Source organism: Cryptomeria japonica, chromosome 6 (assembly GCF_030272615.1).
Source record: "Cryptomeria japonica chromosome 6, Sugi_1.0, whole genome shotgun sequence".
In the NCBI taxonomy this organism is placed as follows: domain Eukaryota; kingdom Viridiplantae; phylum Streptophyta; class Pinopsida; order Cupressales; family Cupressaceae; genus Cryptomeria; species Cryptomeria japonica.
Window position 1 is genome coordinate 444,206,537 of NC_081410.1, and position 21,138 is coordinate 444,227,674.

General features: G+C 35.0%; 2 protein-coding genes across 3 annotated transcripts in view; both read left to right on the top strand.

Moving 5' to 3' along the window:
- Nucleotides 1–21,138, top strand: part of LOC131037474 (ureidoglycolate hydrolase) — a 274,909-nt gene that overhangs the window by 198,871 nt on the left and 54,900 nt on the right. Inside the window, exons 10-11 of one of the 2 annotated variants that reach the window (XM_057969613.2) lie at nucleotides 7,309–7,549; nucleotides 18,724–18,764. In XM_057969613.2, the coding sequence (XP_057825596.1) occupies nucleotides 7,309–7,549; nucleotides 18,724–18,764 (282 nt within the window). The remainder of the gene's footprint in view (nucleotides 1–7,308; nucleotides 7,550–18,723; nucleotides 18,765–21,138) is intronic. The other variant, XM_057969614.2, reaches the window with a different exon arrangement.
- LOC131856101 (uncharacterized) lies at nucleotides 3,720–5,721 on the top strand. The gene is made up of 2 exons (XM_059207400.1): nucleotides 3,720–3,893; nucleotides 4,036–5,721. The coding sequence occupies exons 1-2, from the start codon at nucleotides 3,734–3,736 to the stop codon at nucleotides 4,389–4,391; spliced, it is 516 nt and encodes a 171-aa protein (XP_059063383.1). The 5' UTR covers nucleotides 3,720–3,733; the 3' UTR covers nucleotides 4,392–5,721.

The following is a 21,138-nucleotide window of genomic DNA, read 5'->3' on the forward strand; positions in this document are numbered from 1 at the left end:
GACAAAAATAACACATTTTAAGCAAAAATTTGTAGGGGTTGTCACATTTTTGAAAATTTAAAAATGAGGACAACACACTTATTTAATTAATAAAGTGATTTTATAATGGACTTTCTGAAAAGTTCCCAAAAAAGGCTTATAAAAAGGAGTTTGAGAGGTCATTTGGTATTATGCAGATTTATGTTATCTCTCTATTGAAACACTTGGAGTTTTGAGAATTAGACTTGGTTGAAATCAGCCTTCTGTAGGATGAAAACCCTCTTGGAGAAAAATAATTACAGTGGTGAAAGATCCACCCTGGCTATTGTTGTGTAGCTCATTCAGAGATGTAGTTTGAGCATAAGGTTTACAATTTTGAATGAAGAATAGATTTCGCAATTTTGTGACTCTTGCAAGCAAGACAAAATTGTGTTAATGGTTGCAGAGACTTACCAGATAGTCTAAGGGAATTTTTATCTAGTCATTGGAGTATGATTTACAGGTTTGGGAAGTTGTGTTGAAGTTATTTTTAAGCTGCTTGCTGCCCAGTTAAATATTATATTCCTTTCAAGCAAGTTGTGCGTGTCCAATCTGCCAAAAAGGAAATTGATTTACCTTATTAAACTAAATACTTTTGGAAACTGGTCGGAACTTATGGAAAAGAAATCATATGTATGTAAACCCAAATAGTGATGAAGCATCTAAATAAGACAAAACAGGTTGAATTTGGGCGTGAGGTTGAAAAGGGACGATATCATGAATTGGGAGGGGGGCAGTTGAAGGTAATCATAGGTTATAAGAGATTTTTAATTTGGCACATCATTTTTGGAGAATAACGTGGAGGGGAGATTTAGTGGTACTGCTAGGCAAGAATTTTCTAAGAGGACATTTGTCTGAAGATTAAATAGAGACAAGAGTTGCTGCTTATTTGTCTTGTTGTGGAGACATGGAATTAACTAAGGCAGTTTTGGCCTTAGAGTGTGCATATGTGTCCCTTGGATCTAGCATGACTACCTTATAGGTTGAGATCACCTGCTGACAACGATACCATCTAGTAAAGGTAATGACTAAGCTACAATAGAGTAGTCTATCACATGTGGGTAGCAATTCAGCTCTCCACTGCAATTGTATTGAACAACTTTTATTTAAAATCTATATGATGAAGAACTCTATTATCAGTCCCATTTGTTATGTTGTTCTTACCCATGAAAGTTAGTTGATTTGTGATTGAGGCATCTATTCATGTAATATCATTTAAATTCAGACCAGAAATAAACAAATCAGAAAATTCTATAATCAGCAAACCAACAAATTGTTTGACAAAATAACTCAGTAGAAAGAGTGAAAATTTTGGGTTAAAATCCATAGGGGTTATTACATATAAGATTAAATACTTTAATATAATTAATAGTGAGTATATATATAACAAATATATCAATATTTATGATATATTACATTTTTTAGATTCATAATATACTATATAATATTATTACCGTAGTTGGCAGATTCTAACTTTGCAAAAGGTTGTTAGAGCATAAGTTTGTGACTTGGCAAAAAACTTAGCAACTTAAAAATTGCTTAAATTTCTTTAAAAGCACATTCTTTTGCAAATTTTAATAAACAAATACAAATGAAACCCTTGTTCATCTAAGATCTTGTCAATCTTAATTCACATGCCCTAGGTGCCTACTCCAGGCCATGAAGGGCCTTCGTTAGTTTGCATACCTAATTCTCCTTTCTTGCAACATGGAATCCCTGAGGCTGAGTCAGGTTCACTTCTTCCTCCAAGTTCCCATCGAGAAAAGCACTCTTTATGTCCATTTGTTGGACTTTCCAGCCAAGCTATGGTGCCATGGACAAAACCAATTGGATGGTGCTCATTTTTGTTGTAGGAGCAAAGGCTCTTCATGTCCATTTGTTGGACTTTCCAGCCAATCTATGCTGCCATGGACAAAACCAATCGGATGGTCCTCATATTTGTTGTAGGAGCAAAGGTTTCCCCATCATCAATACCTTTTCTCTATGAGATGCTTCTGATGATGAAGAATATGAATATTGAATATTGATTGTAATCTGAATTTTCATTGTGTAATGACATTTTGAGACTTGAGATACTATTATTATTTTTACAAATTATGAATATAATATTAAGAGGTATTTAAAAATTCTATTTATTGGCAATTATCACTCTTCTTAAAGTTATAATTTTTAATTTTGAACTTTGAACTTATATATATATCAGCATTACTAGACTCGTTGAGACTCGCCTAGACTTGGCGAGTCCGAGGTGCGTCAAGCTTGCCGAGTCTTGGGGAACTAGACTCAAACTTGGCTGAATCTTTCCCAAACTTGGTAGTTTGGGGACTCGCTAGACTCACCGAGTCTAGGCAAGTCCCGATGCCCAACCTTTGCCGCGTGGCAGTCAATAAAAAAGTCAAAAAAGCATAAAATAAAATGTTTGAACTTTCTTTTTTTTACATATATTTTCTCCTATACCCTAAAAGCAACATTTCATTTTGAAGGCAGAGTAAAAGGATGAAAGAGAGTTGTGAGCAAAATTTAGAGTGCATTGTAGGGAAACCAGCAAGGAGGTAGAGAAAAAATCCATTGTAGAATAAAATTTGGACATCTTTGTAAATATGTTTGGTGCATCAAGAAGTATCTACTAACAATTGGAGGGAGCTCTCTACTGATTTCAAGCTCGATTCAAGAGGTGAGTTTGTGTTTTGATGGTTTTTTTTTGTGTTTTTTAAACCAAAAATTGCATTTTTCTTTACATTTCATCTCTTCTTCAATTTTATTTTCTAGATCAAAGAAAGAACCCTAGGTGTGTTTGATTTTTTTTTTGTACAAACCCTAGGTGTTTTTTGTAAAAAAATCTAATTTTTTTTAGTTGCAAAATCTACATTTTTTTGTATTAACTTAATAATTATAAATCACAAATGTTATTTTTTTTGTATTTATATGTTATTACAGTAGCCTTGAGATTTTCAAATCATCTTTATCACAATGTCCAAAAAATTGTTAGAAGGGATCCATGTTGGAAACATACTAAAATTTTCCTTGGTCAAAAGAAAGGAGAGGTAAAATGTTATTATTGCAGAACAATTTATCATGGAGGAGGCATTATACTGTCTTGCACATATACAAGCCCATGATGTTGTGCCATGCTCACAAGTGCCTCTTGAGGTTATTTGTGTGGTGCAAGTACAACTAGAAACATTTGAGCTACAAAAAGAAGTGAAAAAGAGGCAAAGAGAAGAGATGGCAGGCATTGGTGGTACTGGAGAGCCTTCTTCCATGCCTCCATTTCCTCCTTTAGGTGTTGGGCTTGGTAGTGCTAATGTTGGTAGCGGTGTTGGTACCGATGTTGGTGCTAGTGGTAGTGGTAGTGACAGTGGTAGTGGCATTGTTAGCATTGAGCCTAGAGTTCGTAAATCTAGGATGGATTCATATCTTTTGTCACACACTACTATAGTTTCCCAACTGTTGATTCAGAGCATGGGTTGGAATAAGGACATACATGATACAACTAGATGTGCAATTGGAGACTTTTGGTACTATTGCACCATTCCATTAAATGCAATCAAGTAATTCTTTTTTGTTTGATTGTTTTAAAATTTATAGGTTGATTCTTTGTCTCTTGAATTTTTATATTTATAGATATGTCAAAATCAAATTTAAACTCTCAATTTTACAATACTTATTTTATTTAATTTATTTGTGACGTGTTAGGTCTCCTTATTGGCAAAATATGGTTGATGCCATTAATGTTTGTGGCGTAGGGTTCAAAGACCCTAGTGAAGTTGACATAAAGAGCCCAATTTTGACACAAAAGGTGGCTGATGTAAAAGCCACAATAGAGGAGCAGCGGTTGATATGGAGGAGGAAGGGTTGCACCATCATGACTTATGGTTGGATTGATAGAAGAAATAGGACCTTGCTAAATCTTCTTGTTTCTTTCTTAAGTGATTGTACTTCCTACAATGCATTGATTTAGTGATTTATTTTTTTAATTTATGCTTTATTGAATCATTGATTTTGTTTCTTTTTCAGGTGGCACCATATTCATCAAATCAATTGATGCTTCATTACATGCCAAAAATGCCACATTCCTTTGTGAAGCTTTAGAGGAAGTCCTAGCTGAGGTGGGTGACGAGAATGTGGTGCAAGTGGTGACAAATAATGCAACAAGTTATATTGTTGCAGGTAGACTATTGATGGAGAGGCACCCATCATTATTTTGGACTCCATGTGCTACCCATTGCCTTGACCTCATATTGGAGGATCTTGGCAAGCTTCCATGGATCAAAACATGTCTGGAGTTGGCCAAAAAAATTTGTAAATTCATATACGATCACACGCGAGTCCTCAAACTAATGAGGCAAAGGAGTTGGCTCATCCTGGCATAACTCCATTTGCAACAAAGTTCATCACATTATAATCCTTGCTTTAGTCAAAGGGAGCTTTGAGGCGTATGTTTGTTAGTGAGGAGTGGACTTCCTCATCCTATGCTAAGACGACTGTAGGGGTTGATGTTGCCAATTGGATTTGAAGAGCCAAGCTTTTGGGTACTTGCTTTGTAGATCGTAAAGGTAAATGGAAATCTAATTCTACATTATGTTTTAATTTTTTTTCACATTTTTTTATTTGCATTTTTTGGTATATACTTAAGTTAACATTTCACAATAATTGTAGTTAACTAAGCTTTTGGTAGTTCTCCTACAAGTTGTTGATGGGGAGAAGCCCACAGTGGCAATTATCATTCTTCTTAAAGTTATTTATTGGCAATTATCACTTGTAATGTCCCCTTCTCCTTAGTTCGCAAACATTCACGAGGTTGGCCTATCATTTGACCCTCGTAGGCCAAGGAAATTGATAAGGGGGTCGTTTTTGCCGCAGCTTATGGCTTCGCATTTATGTCTACATGATTCTATGGTGAGAAAAGGAGATTACACGTATGATGTCACGTGTGCACTTTAATTATAATGTAATAATATTTAAAAGTGCAAATAAATTAATAATGAGTAATAATAATAAAGTTAAATTAAATTATTATGAAAGGAGAATCTTCTACAAGGAGACAAATCGGTTGGAGGAAAAGAATAAATAGAGACTATTGGTGCATTGTTGATCATCGGTTATTTGACATCTTCTCTTGTGTAGACTTGTGGAGCCAAGGGTTTCTACAGACTTGATCATTGGGAATGATACCTCCCTATGATTTGCATAACTGAGGTGGTGAGAGATCCTCCGAGGGGTTGCAGCTGAGAGTGGAGGATAAATTCAGTCCTTCACATTGTGCTTGTTGAGTTTTTATTGCATCTTCATGGTAGACAATTTGTGGTGTTTTCAGCTTATCCATATTTGACATATATATTGCATTGATTGTATTGAGGAAATAAGGTGATTCATCTTAGAATGCATTTGAAGGTGAATAAGTGAAGTTGCAGGGGTAAAATCAAATCTGAAGCAACTCGAACTACATCCACCATTACCACGATTTTGCTAAGATCTTCTTGTTTGAGCATCGAACTTGGCATTTGGTGATAGCGCTATGATTGGAGAAGGAAAGCGATCATGTTTAGGGTTTAAGAGGAGACTTTAGAGCTGGAATTTAATTATTATCAGACCTTTACACTTGCAGCAGGGGCTATTTGAAGATGCAGTTGTTTTGGCATAGTGGAGGCTTCAATCAACACAATATTGCTTGCTTCTTCAATCACAAGCTTAGGCGATGTTAATCAGGTTCTTTTGGCATCATTATTTCTTGTAATTTTCAGTTGTATGCATACCTCAATGGCTGCCATGTGTCTTCAGACATTCTGAAAATTCATTGTTAAGTTGCTAAGTGTTTTGGCACTTGTTGGTCATTGTAATGAACCAATTGTCTCATAAATAAAGGAGTGATAAGGTTGCATATCATTTGCACATTGTCTTATGGTTTCATGCCAACTGTTTGTTAATATTCCAGTCAGCTGTAGATGCATGATTCTTACATTCAAATTCATGTAATTGCATTGGAAAACTCAAAGACAAGTTGCACAATCATCCTAGAGGGTTATGCTATTGTTTGGTAGTTGTTTTCAAGTCACACTTTGATGAAACTATGTGGTTAATGCTTCCAAAACAAGTCTGAAACTTTGCAACAGTCAAAACAGAAAAACACGCAGGTTATGTAGACTGAGAATTAGAACAGCAGGTTGTCAGCCAATTGTTTGACAATATTCCTTGCATTTTTATTCCTATATAAGCAGGGGATATTTCATCACTCTTCTATTTATTTATTGCATTTTATGTTGTTTGGGTTCTAGGGGAGAGGCTAGCCATCCCTTTCCATACCCCAAAAGATAGGTGTTTCAAAAACATTTCCATAATTTTTTGATGATCAGGGGTGGCAAGTGGATGCTTCCTAGTATTCGTGCATCCTTGGAATGACCTCTATAGATACTCAAAAAGAATGCATCCCTGTGGTATACAGCTATTCTTCACAAGTCTTCTAGGACCTTTCACACATGTACATTGTTAAAAATCATTAGGCAAAGGGACCCATAAAATGCATGGGCATATCCAAGCAATTTTAGTGCTAGTGAAAAGAGATATGCTAACACATCAACATAGAGGTGTACACCCTAAAATTTGTGCTTCTAGGTTGGCAAAGCTATTGGTGCATTTGATATTTTATAAGCTAACCATGACCTACATATATAATCAAAGTGGGATGATTCCATTCCTAATTCTATATCCCATATATTGTTTATAAGTAGGTAGGTGGAGCTTCTTTAATGTAACATATGGAATCATCCTCAATAGAAACTCGAGACCAAATGATATGATAAAGCTGTTAATTAAATAATCAAGAAAGAAAACAGCTGCAAGGTTGAAGCAGTCCTTACCCTGTTAACTTAGTTAGGTTAGAACTGGAATATCCTTGAGAAACTTGTGTGACTGAATATGAGCCTATTGGGGTCGAAAAATTGGTTAGCTCTTGTTATGGATTATGTCTTCAAATCTTAAGTGATGAAGCTTCCTTTAACTGGTAACTCTCTTTGAATTGCATGGACTAAGCTATAACTTCTAGAAACAAAAGTTAATATACAGTTACTATCATGACATACTATAGATTCTTTGATTGGAAAGCAACACAATTATATTGCAAGGTAAGTAGTGACGACATAAAGAACTCAAATACACTTCATTTAGATACCAGACTGCTTGTTGTATAATGTATGCAGCAGTTCTTGACTAAAATCTGTTTAAGAATATTTCAGTATTGTTATTTGTAACATCAAGAGACTCATAAATTAATCTGGTTTTATTTCTTTTCAGACACTAGAGATATTGATGAAGAACGCAGAAACACTATAGTCCATAAGATTTATCAATCCGCTTTAGAAATAGCCAAAAAACGTGGGGTTACACTGTCAGAGTTCCATATTGTGAATCAGGACCCACCAGCACATTGTTATGAATCTATAATTGAAGCAATGAAGGACACATCCAAGCATCTGAATTTAAACTACAAGCTCATGATCAGCAGGGCATACCATGATTCTTTATTCATGGCCAGGTATTTACTTTTAGTAGATGTGGATTTCAACTTTGTAATTTTCTGAATCTGTTAATGCATCTGTTTCTGCAGATTTTGGTTATCTAAAAGTTGTGTTAAATTAATAAATGAAACCACCTGATTGTATGTATACCTAATAAAAATAACCAACATTAGGGCCATTGCTACTCATTTGACTTTATTTGTTTTGGTCTCCACAGGATTCTACACAGAAAGTTGTAAGAGTTTTATTTTTGCTCCCTCATTTGAATTCTTCAAGGAAAAATCCTTAAAATCAAGTTCGCTTACTTTTCCATAGTCTTGTTTGGTCTAGATTTTTCTCTTTGGTATAGAGGAATAGGCACTAGCCAGGGCCCCATTTGTGAGGTCCTAATTATGCAGCCCGTATAACCTCTGGCCACATGAGCATCCCTTACTCGTGCAGTGGTTGAAGCCAGTGATTCAAACCTGCAACAACTATCCATGTGTTTCAATGGCTTATTCGTCTGGTCTACACCTCCTGGGCCTTGTTTGCTCTAGATTTTACTGTTTGGAGCTCATCATATTATCCTCAGCCTGTATTGTAGACCACCCCATTATATGCACAACAGTTAGGAAGCCATGGAAAAACATCTACTGCAATATCACAGATATTTTTAAACGTTAGATACCATGGAACTAATCTTAATTTAAGTGATTTGGTATTTAACATTGTATTGCCACAAACTTAATAAATAGTTCATTTTCTGCAAACAAATCTTTGTTTATGAATTAAGATTTAGAATTTAACATGACTATTGGTATATCTGCATATTGAGGACTGACCCAGCTTCAAGCCAGATTTCCAATTTCTTTTATAGACAAAATTCAACCCTTTTACTGATTGGAGCTGAAAGTATGTCATTTGTTATGGGAACAAAGAATGTCCTGCAAGATCATTCAGTTTAGGATTCACCCAAGCTTGAAGGAAGATTTCCTAGTTTTCTTCTACAAGTTTCAGTAGTCTATAAGTTGGAGATGAAAATCATTGATTCATTTCATGTAATAACCACCCTAGAAATTGCTTCCAAGTATCCCCAAAGAATTGCAAAATATGGTAGTTTCAGCTCACAGGCATTTCGTCAAACACTTTGCACGCTGGCTGGTCTGAGATGGTTTCCAACTTGTTTTTGAATTGGTTTTGTAAATCTAATTTGCAAACCATTGATACAAGAATATTACATAAAATTAATCACAATGAATTTCTTTGAAACTTTTAGTAGTGCTGCAGCAATAGCGAATAGCAAAAATTTTCATACAGCTCTTCATATAACAGAAAATATTAATATTTTAATCTTGCTAACCTCTTTTTAGTTACTAGCAGATTTAAACAATGAAATTTGAAAGTTTAAATTCCTCCAAAGAAGTACGGCAGTCCACATATGTGGTATGGCCCCAGCATAAACATGAGTGGCAGCTCTTTTCAGGTCCTCAGCACTGTCCTTCCTGTATTTTTTCAGCTTTAAACATGCATATATATGAATGGCCCCTATGAAGAGTGTACACCGGGTCCTCAAAAATTCATCACCACCTTCAAATGTGAGCTACGATTTCTTCTAGAGGATTTGTGGGCTCTAGCAAAGCAGCGCTAGGAAGGAAACTAAGGCTTTAAACCTTCTAATTAATAAAATCAGCCCCTCAATAATATCATGTGATAAGTTGGTATTGTTGGCCAGTGTTTCAGCTATATATCAAATTCCTGCACAATGAATTTGATTTTTCCCACACTCGCACACACAACATAAGTAAGTTTACCAACTCCCTATAAACTTGGCAAATCTCAACCTGTAAACTGGCAACCTGTGAAAATGATAAAACCTTTAGCACAAGCATGAAATCTAGGTGATTCCACCTCCAAATTAGCTAGAATAGATCTTTTACTACCCAAACCAATCTTCATCATAGGGGTTTCTGTCCCTAGGGCTGAAAAGCTGAACAACAACTCAAATTCCCACAAAGGGTTTCACCAAAGATGAATAAACCAGAATAAATGAAAAAAAAGCCTCTTTGCCTCTTTTATAGCCTTTTGGGTGAAGTGAACGTTCTGAAAAATATAATTTAAAATCATTCTATAAATAATAATCCCTTTTTACTCTCTAAAGTGACTTTATTTCAATATTTTCTTTTACTGGCACTAGAGTCACTTTTAAATTCACCTTATAGATAATTACTTTAAGTTGTCCTTCAATTTATCTCTTTTCGACAACCTAACAGTTAATTATTTAATCATTAAATTATTTCCTGCACACCTTGCTGAAGATGCAGAAAATACAGAAAAGGTCCGAAAGTGAAATCTGAGGGAATCAACATACTCGGGAACACACTGGAGATCCAGATTACTAAATATAGATACTTTCTGAAAATAGAGTCTTCGTCCAAGAAGTTTGGAGTGCATCATAAATGACACAACTGCTCTCGGAAAGTATCAACGGACTGAACATGACCCTTAGAACTCAATGTTAATAACTGAAGTCCAAAGCGATAAGGATGTTGCTCTCCGAGAGAGTTGTAGTTCCCTGGGAATTCTGAAGAGGCCAAAAAGGGGACGCTACCTTTCATCTAATAGTGAACATGGTTGTGCAAAACAAGCATGGTGGTTAGAAGAGCTACTTGCAGGTAAAGTCGTCCCCCTCACTAACTGGAGCCAAAAATATGCCATTTAGTATGTGAAGAAAGACTATCTTGCAACCTCATGGAGATTGAGAATTCACCCAAGTTTAAGGCAAATTTCTTAGATATTTTGTAGACAAGATTCATTGTCATATCAATTGGAGAAAAATGACATTGAGTGCTTCTCCATCCAAGAGAGCATGTAGCTTTGCAAATCAAACATGGCACTTATAAATTTATAATATCTGCTTGCAGGAAAAGTCAAAGGTTGCAGTATGCATGTACAAGCTACAAAATCATGGGCATTAATAGATATAAGTCCGAAGTTAAATGATAGAGGGAAAGGCGCCATAATTCTTGGGTGACAAAGCAGATGAGCAGCATAAAGAATAAGTGCCATATTGTGCTCTCTCTTGCACAGAAAAATATTTGAGCAAACACTAACAGAAGCACAACAATCCAATGCATCAAACTTCGGTAAGGAGATATTCAAGGACTTTCCCAAGTTAAGGTCACAGTCTACTTACTATCAGATTTTGATTAATGACAACAGCCAGAGCAAATCCAGCAAGTCTATTAGGCCTTCAGCTTCATACCATCCTCCAGGGTCATGTGTGACAAACTCCCTGTACCTGATCCAACTTGAAGACTTCTATCCAACAGGCATATTTCTCAAACTATCTGTGTGGCTTCTTCCAGCAGTTATAAACAGTCTCAAGTGTACAGATCTGATATTATTTTCAAGACCAATAGACCATATATAAAAGTTCAAATTCAAGGTCAACAGTCAGTTAGTCGACTTAGTTCTTCATGACTTTGCGACTTACATACCCTTGGAACATACATATACTTGCTGCTTTAGATTAAATAGATCCTCTTATGATCACTTTGGAAATCCAGAAAGTCCTGGTTTATAATAGGGTTAGTCAGTGGTGCAATGGGAGTGAACAAAAGACCCTTGCACAGTTTATCCAAGTTGAATTGCAGGTTCTGGAATGTTAAATTAAGTCCTTCATATTGAGCAACTGGGACTTACAAAGGAGGCATAATGCTGGCATTGTTTTCTGCAAAGTGCAAACCGAGCATAAGGTTTGAAACAATGTTTGGACATTTCTGCATCCCACTTTGGTGCATTGTTCAAGTGTTAGTTCTATGCTTCCTGCAAGGTTATTGCCCATCATTTAATGAAAAATGCTTTCTATATCAAGATAATTTCACAAATGTCTGGCTTTACATTTTCAAAGATCACCTTTGGGATAGCATATATATTATGTTCTATGTAGATGTGGATAAAAAAGTCGAATTTTATTAGTCTCTTTGTTTTAAGAAATTAGAATTATGTATAATATTCACCCCCAATCATCGATGCTGCATAGCAAGATCACTCCATACTTCCAGTTATCTTTAATGACAATGCCCCAAATATCTGAAAGAGATTTGAAGGGAAACAATCAAGATGGATAGCTCCATATTTTGTGTAGGAGAATACTATAGTGTGTAACTGTCTTATGGATTTTGTCACAGTCATTTTCTATGGAGGTATGTGTTGTGCGTTGCACACGCTCCCTGTTGTCGACAGGGTCCCCTTTCCTTTTTTGGGCTTTTCCGTCTTTGCCCTGTTGAGTTCCGCGCAGAGTGTCTTGCATCCTTTTGAGTGAGCCCGTAATCAGTCCGTGAGATGATGATGTTCAACGGAGGAGCTTGTGAATCCATGAGGTCAGTTGAGCCCTCGGGCACAAATTCCAAGAGGTTGTCTAAGCTTGTAAAATCGCCTTAGATAGGTGTGGGATGATAGAGACTGGCGAAATCCGCCAAGTAAAGGATAAAGCATCTGAAAGTCAGATGAGGACCCAAAGACGCCGATTTTGGCATAAGGATATAAGAGAGATAAGAGAGTGCAGAGGTGTAAATTTTCAAAAAACCTCCTCCGTATCCTGAAATTCGCACTAAAAGGGAGAGATTGCATGATGTTTTTAGAAGTTTGCAGGATTTGTGAGAATGGTGATTTTCACCAGCTGAAAGGTAAAAGGGGGCGAAAGTCTTAAAGTGCCCCAAAGTGCCAAAATTGACAAAACCCACCCAAGTGCTGAAACTCGCACTTTTTAGTGAAAACGTAGTAGATTTTAAAAGTTTGCAAAATGAGAAGAAACCCCGAAATTCGCCATATGGAGGTAAATTGTCAAAATGACGAAATTGGCAAAATGACGGAAAACGCCGAAATTGGCAAAGTGACTAAAAAGTCCGAAATTGGCAAAGTGAGCAAAAGGTCCGAAGTTTGCAAATGACCAAAAAGGTCCGAAATTGACAAAATAAGTAAAAGGTCCAAAGTTTGTAAAAGCACTTAAAGTGCCAAAACTCGCAAAAGCCTCAAAAACGCCGAAATTGGCAAAAGGTTTAAAAAGTGCGAAATTTTCAAAACGCCTGAAATTGCCGAAATTGACAAAAGGAGTCAAAAGTCCGAAGTTGGCAAACTCCTTCAAGATGCCGAAATTCGCACTTTTGGGTGCAAATGCGAAAAGTTGAAAGGTTTGAAAAATGCTTCAAAATGCCGAAGTTGGCAACATGTCTCTAATCCCCGAAATTCGTATATGAAGGTAAGGTGCAAAAAGGTATAAACTTGCAAAAGCGGTCCCAATGCCGAAAAACGCGATTTGAGAGATAAGAGAAAGTGCCGAAGTTTGAAACCTCCCCCCATTCCCCGAAAATTGCATTCCGAAGGCATTAATTTCGTCATAGTTTGATCTCTACAATTAGGCATTTGTTTTTTCTTTATCATTTCAGCTTGCACATTGTTTGAGATTTTGTCTATTTCCTAAGGTTATCTGATTGAGTACATTACAAACTCCCACTTAGAATTCACGTCCATTGCATGACGATATCTAAAGATTGATTATCTAACAATAGTCGACTCCTCAAAGGTTCTTCATGTTCGAAGTAGAGACTACTAAAAATAACATGTGCTATATATAGCTCCAACTGAAAATAGATTTTTTAGAATATGCTTTTTTTTTGAAATGGTGATGTCTACAAATAGACTTTTGGAAAGGTGGCCTGAAACTTTTGCAACATGATCATGGCTAACGCTCCAAAACTCTGAATCTGTGATAGCAAATGCTTTGAATTTGCAAATCCTTTGAATTTGCAAATCCTTTGATTATTTATCAACACCAAACCCTACATACAGCCTTGTACTAAGACTCACAACTTTGAATATTCTGAAAACCATTCTATATTTCTTGCCATCATGAACAATTCTATCAATCTGAATCCAAAACCTTTCTTTGAAAATACTTTGAAAATACTTTGAAAAAGCATTTTTTGACCTTGAAGAATTAGAAAACTAGGAAATCAACCATCATCACTCTTGAAGAAATTTCACAACAGAATTGAAAATTCTTTACAAATCTGCAATAATCAGAAAATAAGCCCTGTTTCCTGCTATGAACAATAGAGTTAAATTATTTGACGAATCTTGAATTCGTGGCCTCTTTCACATATAAGTATTGTTTAGATTTTTGAGTCTTTTGCTTTTCCTGCACTTAGATATACTATGATTAGAAAAGCACCATATTTTTTGTAATTTTTCTATTTTTAAACCAAAAATAGGTGTTTGAAATTTCTGCATGGTTGACTATTCTTAGTAAGGGTGGTATTTAGGAATATCAGCACTTGATTTTCTTTCGTAGATGGTGGGGTTTATAAATGGTGATTCCTTTGAAAAAATGTGCTAATGTTGATCTTTGAAAGGGGCTTGATTCACTCATCCACCTACCACTTGATCTGAGCTCTCTTTTACTCAATTACTACTCCTTTAGGTGCAATTCACTTATTCACTTTACATGATTTGAACAAAGTTTTATATTGGCAACGATAGGCTTAAAGTGTGCCCACTTTATCACCTTTCAATTGTTAAACTTTCTTTCATATTTATGCACGGATCACTTAAGATGAGTTGTGTATCACTAAGTGCAGTACAAAATGGCCTCATCATTTCAACTAAATACTTATCCATCCCTTAGGTGCAAATCACTTAAACAATTGCCATTATTTTGGTGCAAGTAATTGCTGGTTTGGTCATTTAAATGTGTGCTCTTTTTTAAAATCCATTCCTTATTTTTCTTGTGTGCAGTTTAATGTTGGCACTGCTAGTTTCATTGAGTGCCTCATTCATTTCTTTGACCTTAAATCCTTTTAGGTGGAGTTTTCTTGACACTCTGCCACATTTTTATGCTACTAGTGGAACTTCATAGATCATATTGGAAATGCCATTCGAAAAGAGTGCTTCCTTCATTTGGGCAGAGTCTTGTGCATTTATGAAACACTAATCACTTAACATTTTCCATCTTGACCCTTGGGCCTTGATTTCTTATGTTTTTGCCATGGTTAGTTGGAATTTCTTTGGTACTTGAAAAAATGGAATTTGGAGCAATCTGCAAGCATTGTTTGTTGAAACACTGGACCATGACACAAGTGTCATGTCCCCTCCTGGATCGTTATATATATATGAAGAGAAAGAGAGAGACCCTAAATCAAGAAATTATTATTATTAATTTATATAATAATTACCAATGAATGATTATTTAAAATTCATTAACTAAATATTATTTATGAACATGACTTGAATATTATATATTATCAACATAATTTATATATTCAATAATTAATAAGAATACAATTAAAGACTAGTCTAAAGATGGCCAATGACCATTAAGTATGGAACGATGAGCATAGTCTTTGATGACCACACCGTAATTGACAACAATAACTAAAAGACACAATAGGCAATTAAAAAAAAGTAATTATGCAAGGGAAAAGTGACCAATATATTGAAGTCAAGAAATAGTAATACAACTGTCCAAAGCCAAAGTAAGTACAACAACTCATACATCAATGATCATCAGCAGTAGCATTTGATAATTAGGTTGTAACAAATTTATTAGCATTCGTATTCAAGACAATCCATGACCAGCAAGTGTGTGGAGTGGTCAAAATAAAGATTTATTAAAAGATCGATTATGTTGAAGAACAAAGAATCATTCCTAATACAGAGACTTTGTTTATACAAGAAGCCTCTATTATACAGCAAGTCGACTTTAATATTATTAGTGACTAATGACTAATATACACATACGTATCACTAAGAGATGCGAATTATCATCTATACGTATTACTAAGAGGTGCAACTCTATTTATACGTATTATGATGAAGTTATACGATTTGTTTATACGTATTACGAAGTCAGTGCTTTGTCAAGGAAAAGATGTGAATTAATTTAAGAGCAATTAGATTATGATGTGGTGCGATTTCTTAAGGAAATGTTTTATCTTTAAAACAAATAATTGTTTAATGAAGAGTCATATCATTTGTAAAAAGCTATACCTTTCTAGGTTAAATGCAAGATATTAGAGTGAGAAAAATCTAGAATGTGGAGGGGGGGGGAAGAATAGTAATACGGAAATTATTTCAGATAGAGAAAATATTAGAGTGAAGTGAGATGTTAGATGCTGAAGAATAATCAGAAAAGAAGGTAATACTGTTTCGTGGTGTGCATCAGACTGAACACATACAGATCAGCCACAAGAAGAGTTTATATGGAAATGAACAGCAGATTGGACTGAAAATTGTGAGAAGATTATCTATAAGGGTGTATGGTGTACGGAGTTTGAAAAGAAAGACAGATCAAAGATATACACCAAGTGTGTGTATAATAAAAGAAGATCTTTGTGTGACAGTGGTGTACGTGTAGAGTGAATAAAGAGATCTTTATTAGAATATCTTTCAGTTTTAGCGTAGAGGATAAGGAGGACTGCTACATGGTTAGAGAGAAAGGTCTGAAAGCTACGACAACAGGTCACGCACAGTTAAGTCATGAATGAATATTTTATTATATATGTTAATAAATATAAATAATGAACATGTTATTACATATGTTAATGAATATAAATAATGAATACTTTATGTTAATGAATATAAATAATGAATACTTTAATACATATGTTAATGAATATAAGTAATGAACAGTTTAACACATATGTTGATGAATGATTTTCAGATGTTAATGAATATGTATAGACATATGTTAATGAATACACATCAATGAATAGTTAGGAATATAAGTTAATAAATGTGAATATTTGATAATGGACATTTTTTGAATATATGTTATGGAATACATGTTAAGTTAGGAATATGTAAACATGAATGGAAAGTAGTAATCAATTATAAAATGTAATATAAATGTGATTATATGATGGAGGCCATAGGGAGGAAACTCCCTTAGCCTAATGGAGGGATTATGACAATCCCTGGTAGGCAGTATATACTGAATATCTATATGCATATATGTATGGCTTGGTTGACAAAGTTCATCCAAGAAGAGACGGATCTGGCCGGTCCTCTTTGGCAGACTTGGATGATGAGATGCATCATCCAAGGCAAGGAATTGATCATATATGATGGTCTTCCTTGGTATGGCTTGGGTGTAAGAAATTACATCCAAGACAGGAATCGAATTAACCTTCGATTTCTTGGGTGGCTTGGGTGTAAGAAATTACATCCAAGATAGGAATCGAATTAACCTTCGATTTCCTGGATGGCTTGGGTGTAAGAAATTACGTCCAAGACAGGAATCGAATTAACCTTCGATTTCCTGATATGGCTTGGAACCAAGATGGGTTCCAAGAAGGCGAGCTCCACAACCGCCTAAGGACATGTCCCAGTGCTGCACTCGTATCCTTTTTAAGAATTGAAATTAGTGTTAATTAACTAATTGAACTTTAATTGTAAATTAGATTAGTTATGTATATATTTTGTTGTGTTCTAACAATCTGTTTTGCAGGACAATGATCCCTAACTTGTAGGGACATTACAACAACTACCTTGTGACTTGAACAGAAGGCACTTCAAACACAAAAAGTGATAAATTGATGGCAAATATGAACATCGAGTAGTGCAAACATCTAGTTCTAGATGGGTACAACACAATTTACAAAAGTAAATGAAAATTAGAAAATCTAATAAATTAATAATGGGGTTGATTACTTTTAACTTTAAAATTTACCTTGAGAATCTTTTGTATTTTTAGAAAAAATTCCATCAAAAATGTTTTTTATGACATTTTTCTCTAGGTATTCTTTGCGTAAGGAGAGTCTACCCACCATGAGAGAACAAACATCTGCTTAAGAGATATATGTGAAGTTATATTGATTTGCAATATGAGGAATTTGGTGATAAATCATGTGGCTCTTGATTAGACAATCTCCCTTCTCTTATTGTTATTACTTATTTCTCAGTAGGCAAAGCACCCAAGGGTAGTTGTAGATATATTTTATGATGATCCTCACCTATTCCACCATTGTTTTCACCCATTTAAGTTTCTCTATATCTTCAAGTAGATCATTACAATGGGCAACACAAGGACTTAAAAACATAGTAGGGTGCCTCTCCTCAAGAAATCTCCTAGTTGCTAGGTATGATGTTGCATTACTAGTTACAACTTGAATGGCATTCTTCACACCCACTTCCATTAACACCCTATCCAAACATATTGTGATGAGTCTATATTTTTCACTCCATCTATTGACTTAAAAAGCACCAACTATTCAATTGAATCCCTAGGAAATTGATTTATGTGCAGGTTTTGTCATTCGTCCACCCATCAAACAAAATAGTGCATCCCTTTTGTGCCAAATCCTCGTGTTTTTCACATCCTTGTCCAACAAGGACCACACAATTCATGAGTCCATTCCTTGGACCCTTTTCTACTTATAGTCAATGCATTGATCAATGATCCAATATGGGATCTTTGCATCATTGAATGCCATCTCACTATGATACAAAAAATAGAACATATTGTCCTCACCTCATGATGCTTCAAGTGAAGGTTGTGCACTAGGACCATAATGAGGAACAAAGAATCCCTATAAGTGTGACTACACCTAAATAGAATAATTTGTAGTGGATGTGCTTTGTATTTGTGGGCAAAGACAAAATCCCACGATATCAATGTTTGAGTTTAGACAAGAATTCATCACATCTGCATTGCCTCAGCAATCACTTCCTTCTCAATTTCTTCCCATACAGGATGGCCTTCATCACTCATGTAGTCTGAAGTTCTATCTATTTAGCTTGTATACCTTACAAACTAATTCACATAAATGTTTCAATTAAATAGAGAGAGAGGCCATCTTTTCAACATATTAACTAGACTTCAACATGAATCCTCTGTAAAAGAAAAATCAATTTATATGACTAGACTGAAACCAATTAATTGAAAATTAATATAGTTCAAAATTATACCTCTGGGAAGTGCAACAGTATTTACAAAGACAATTTTCAAGAACTCAAAGTAATCAAGCATTAGACTAGTGGTTATCTCATCCAACTTTACTCACACATTAAAAAATCTCTTAATATTATTTTTCGTATTTAAGAAAATTTCTTTTCTTTCACAATTTAGACATTTTCAAATGTTAACTAAATTTATATTTCATAGATACTATTTGTATATCTTTTAAAAATAAGTGTTTTGATTGTTCCATTACAGGATTACACCAATGGGCATGATCTTTATTCCATGCTATAAAGGTATGGATTTTGAATTTACTTATATTTTTTAATATTATGTCCTTCAATGCATCATTTATAGAGATTTTATTATCTTGAATTAGGATTTTCGATTCTTCTCATGTTGCTTGGTTAAAATCTACGCTCTAGCTATTGCTATTAGTTTAGGATTGATATTTTTCCCAAGTTCTACTTCCGAGTTATAGTAGCCACCTTTTTTCTTCGGTCAATGAATTTTGGACTTGGAGTGTACTCCCTTTAATAAAAAATTAATAAAATGAAAAATTTGGCTTAACCCTTTAGAAACCTACTAATTCTTTCCCTTTTTTCCCTTCTTGGTTTACCTTAACATCATCTAATGTTTATTATTCTTCTAAGAGAGGGGATCTCTTTCTTTTTTATATGAGCCCAATCTTGATTAGATGGAGATAATGATCCCAGTTTAGCAAATCAATTGTGCCACTTCACATTGTAGGCTTTCTACTTGGCCTAATGTTGCCTTCACCTCATTGTTTATCTTTGCCATTTAAGATGCTAAATTCTCATAGTTTTTTTGTTGATAGGGAGGTCTTGATTGGTTGAGTCTGCCTACTCAAGAAGAGCCCTTACAATCCAATCACTTCTACTGGTGGGAACACAATCAATCAACCATGAACTAAACTAGAGAATATTTGTCCTTTTTTTCTCTTTTGTCAAAATCAAGATTGGATCCACCCTGTGATGTCCCCAAACAAGACTCCGTCAAGTATTGTTGATATTGAGAAAGCTCCTTGTATTATCTTTATAAATGATAATAGTATTCAAAGCCAATACAGAAATCAGAAGAAGAAGAAAGACATGATTGATCAGCAATTATAGATGAGCTTGGTGATTTATAAGCCTTACTATATTTGTCGATTTCCTCAACCTTGAGTAGCAGACTCAAACAAGCGATACAATAAGGTGAACATAACTCTGATGTGAAAATGCAACATATACATTTATGATATCGCTCCAAGAAATCGTGATATGAGCAGCGACTGAGTTTAAAATACAGCAGTTAATGAGAAGCAAATATATTATAAAGAAAAAAAGACTAAGATTTGTTCAAGACAACATATAGATGAATTAAATGACACGGATGAGAAAGGATAATACAGTGCAGAGAAGTAGCGATTGTGATAAACTCTATATCATTACTGATAGAGTAGTAAAGAGGCACAAGTTAGCTTTTAAAGGCAGTGATAAAGAAAGGGAACAAATGCAGAAACTAATGAGAATAACGAAGTCATCAATAATTAGCAGTGATCATACAAGAACATCGATTAGCAATATCGACCCAGGGTGAGAATAATAAACAATACTTGTCATGAGGAAGCACGATAATAACCGGTCAATTAATCAAGAGACTTAGGTGATGAACATTAATGATGGCGACATTACATAAACAATAAACAAGGGCAGTAATCAGCATCTACAACAGTGATTTGTTTATATAATACAAAAAAGAATCAATATAACAATTCATGCCATCTCTATTAAAAATTGAATATTATTTATTAACAAATGATAATGAGATCTGAATGAAGGGGCGCTTCTCCTTGGATGAACGTCTGCCTCCATAAAGTCACATCTTTCCAAAAGACATGAGAAGGTAAAAGGGAGGGACTAAGGAATATGAATCGGGGAGGAAGAATGGAATTCTAAAGGTCATTTTTACTGGAAGCACTCAGAGAGCATTTGGCAGCCAAGCGAAGGGGGAATAAGTCTCTTTTACTGGAAATTGGATCACTCATCTTGAGCAGTGCCTTTGGCATGTATCACTTGCTTAAGGACCATGATTACATTTCAAAGGCATAATATCCATATTGATATTTTTAAATCACTGATATTATTCCTGCAGTGACGGTTCACCTCGGACGAGTACATAGAGCTGCAGTTGGTAAGGGGATAAAGAGCAGTGGCCATCAATCATTTTCGTGGGAGGCAGAAGCATTCACGAACAAGGATTGGTATACATATATGGATATTCACAGCAACGATTATGATTTCTAGAAACAAAAAGACAAAGAGGTATGTTGACAACTAAAAACAATGACTGTGCCTAAGCGGTGAAGAAACATCAATAGGAAGACCCCTAATATAGTGATCTATTACCTCACATTGATAAGGACCGAATTAAGGGACTAGTTGATTATGTATTGTGGAATGGTATAATTCTCATAATGAAAGGGTGCCATGTATGGTATAGACAATCCCATCTGATTACATGTACTGCAGTTAGTAATTAACATGAAGGGTGCGATTAACATCAGGGCATGGGTGTGAAGAGAAGAATGGTGAGTGAAATGAAAAGGATTATTCATCACAAGAGGGTCATATGAAGAAGTAAGAAGATTATCTTATGCAGATACAT

Excerpts from the sequence above, each read along its gene's own strand:
- LOC131856101 (XM_059207400.1), top strand. The coding sequence starts at position 3,734 with ATGGTTGATGCCATTAATGTTTGTGGCGTAGGGTTCAAAGACCCTAGT. Across the intron at positions 3,894-4,035 it reads TTGCACCATCATGACTTATG|GTGGCACCATATTCATCAAA; the intron begins GTTGGATTGATA and ends TTTCTTTTTCAG.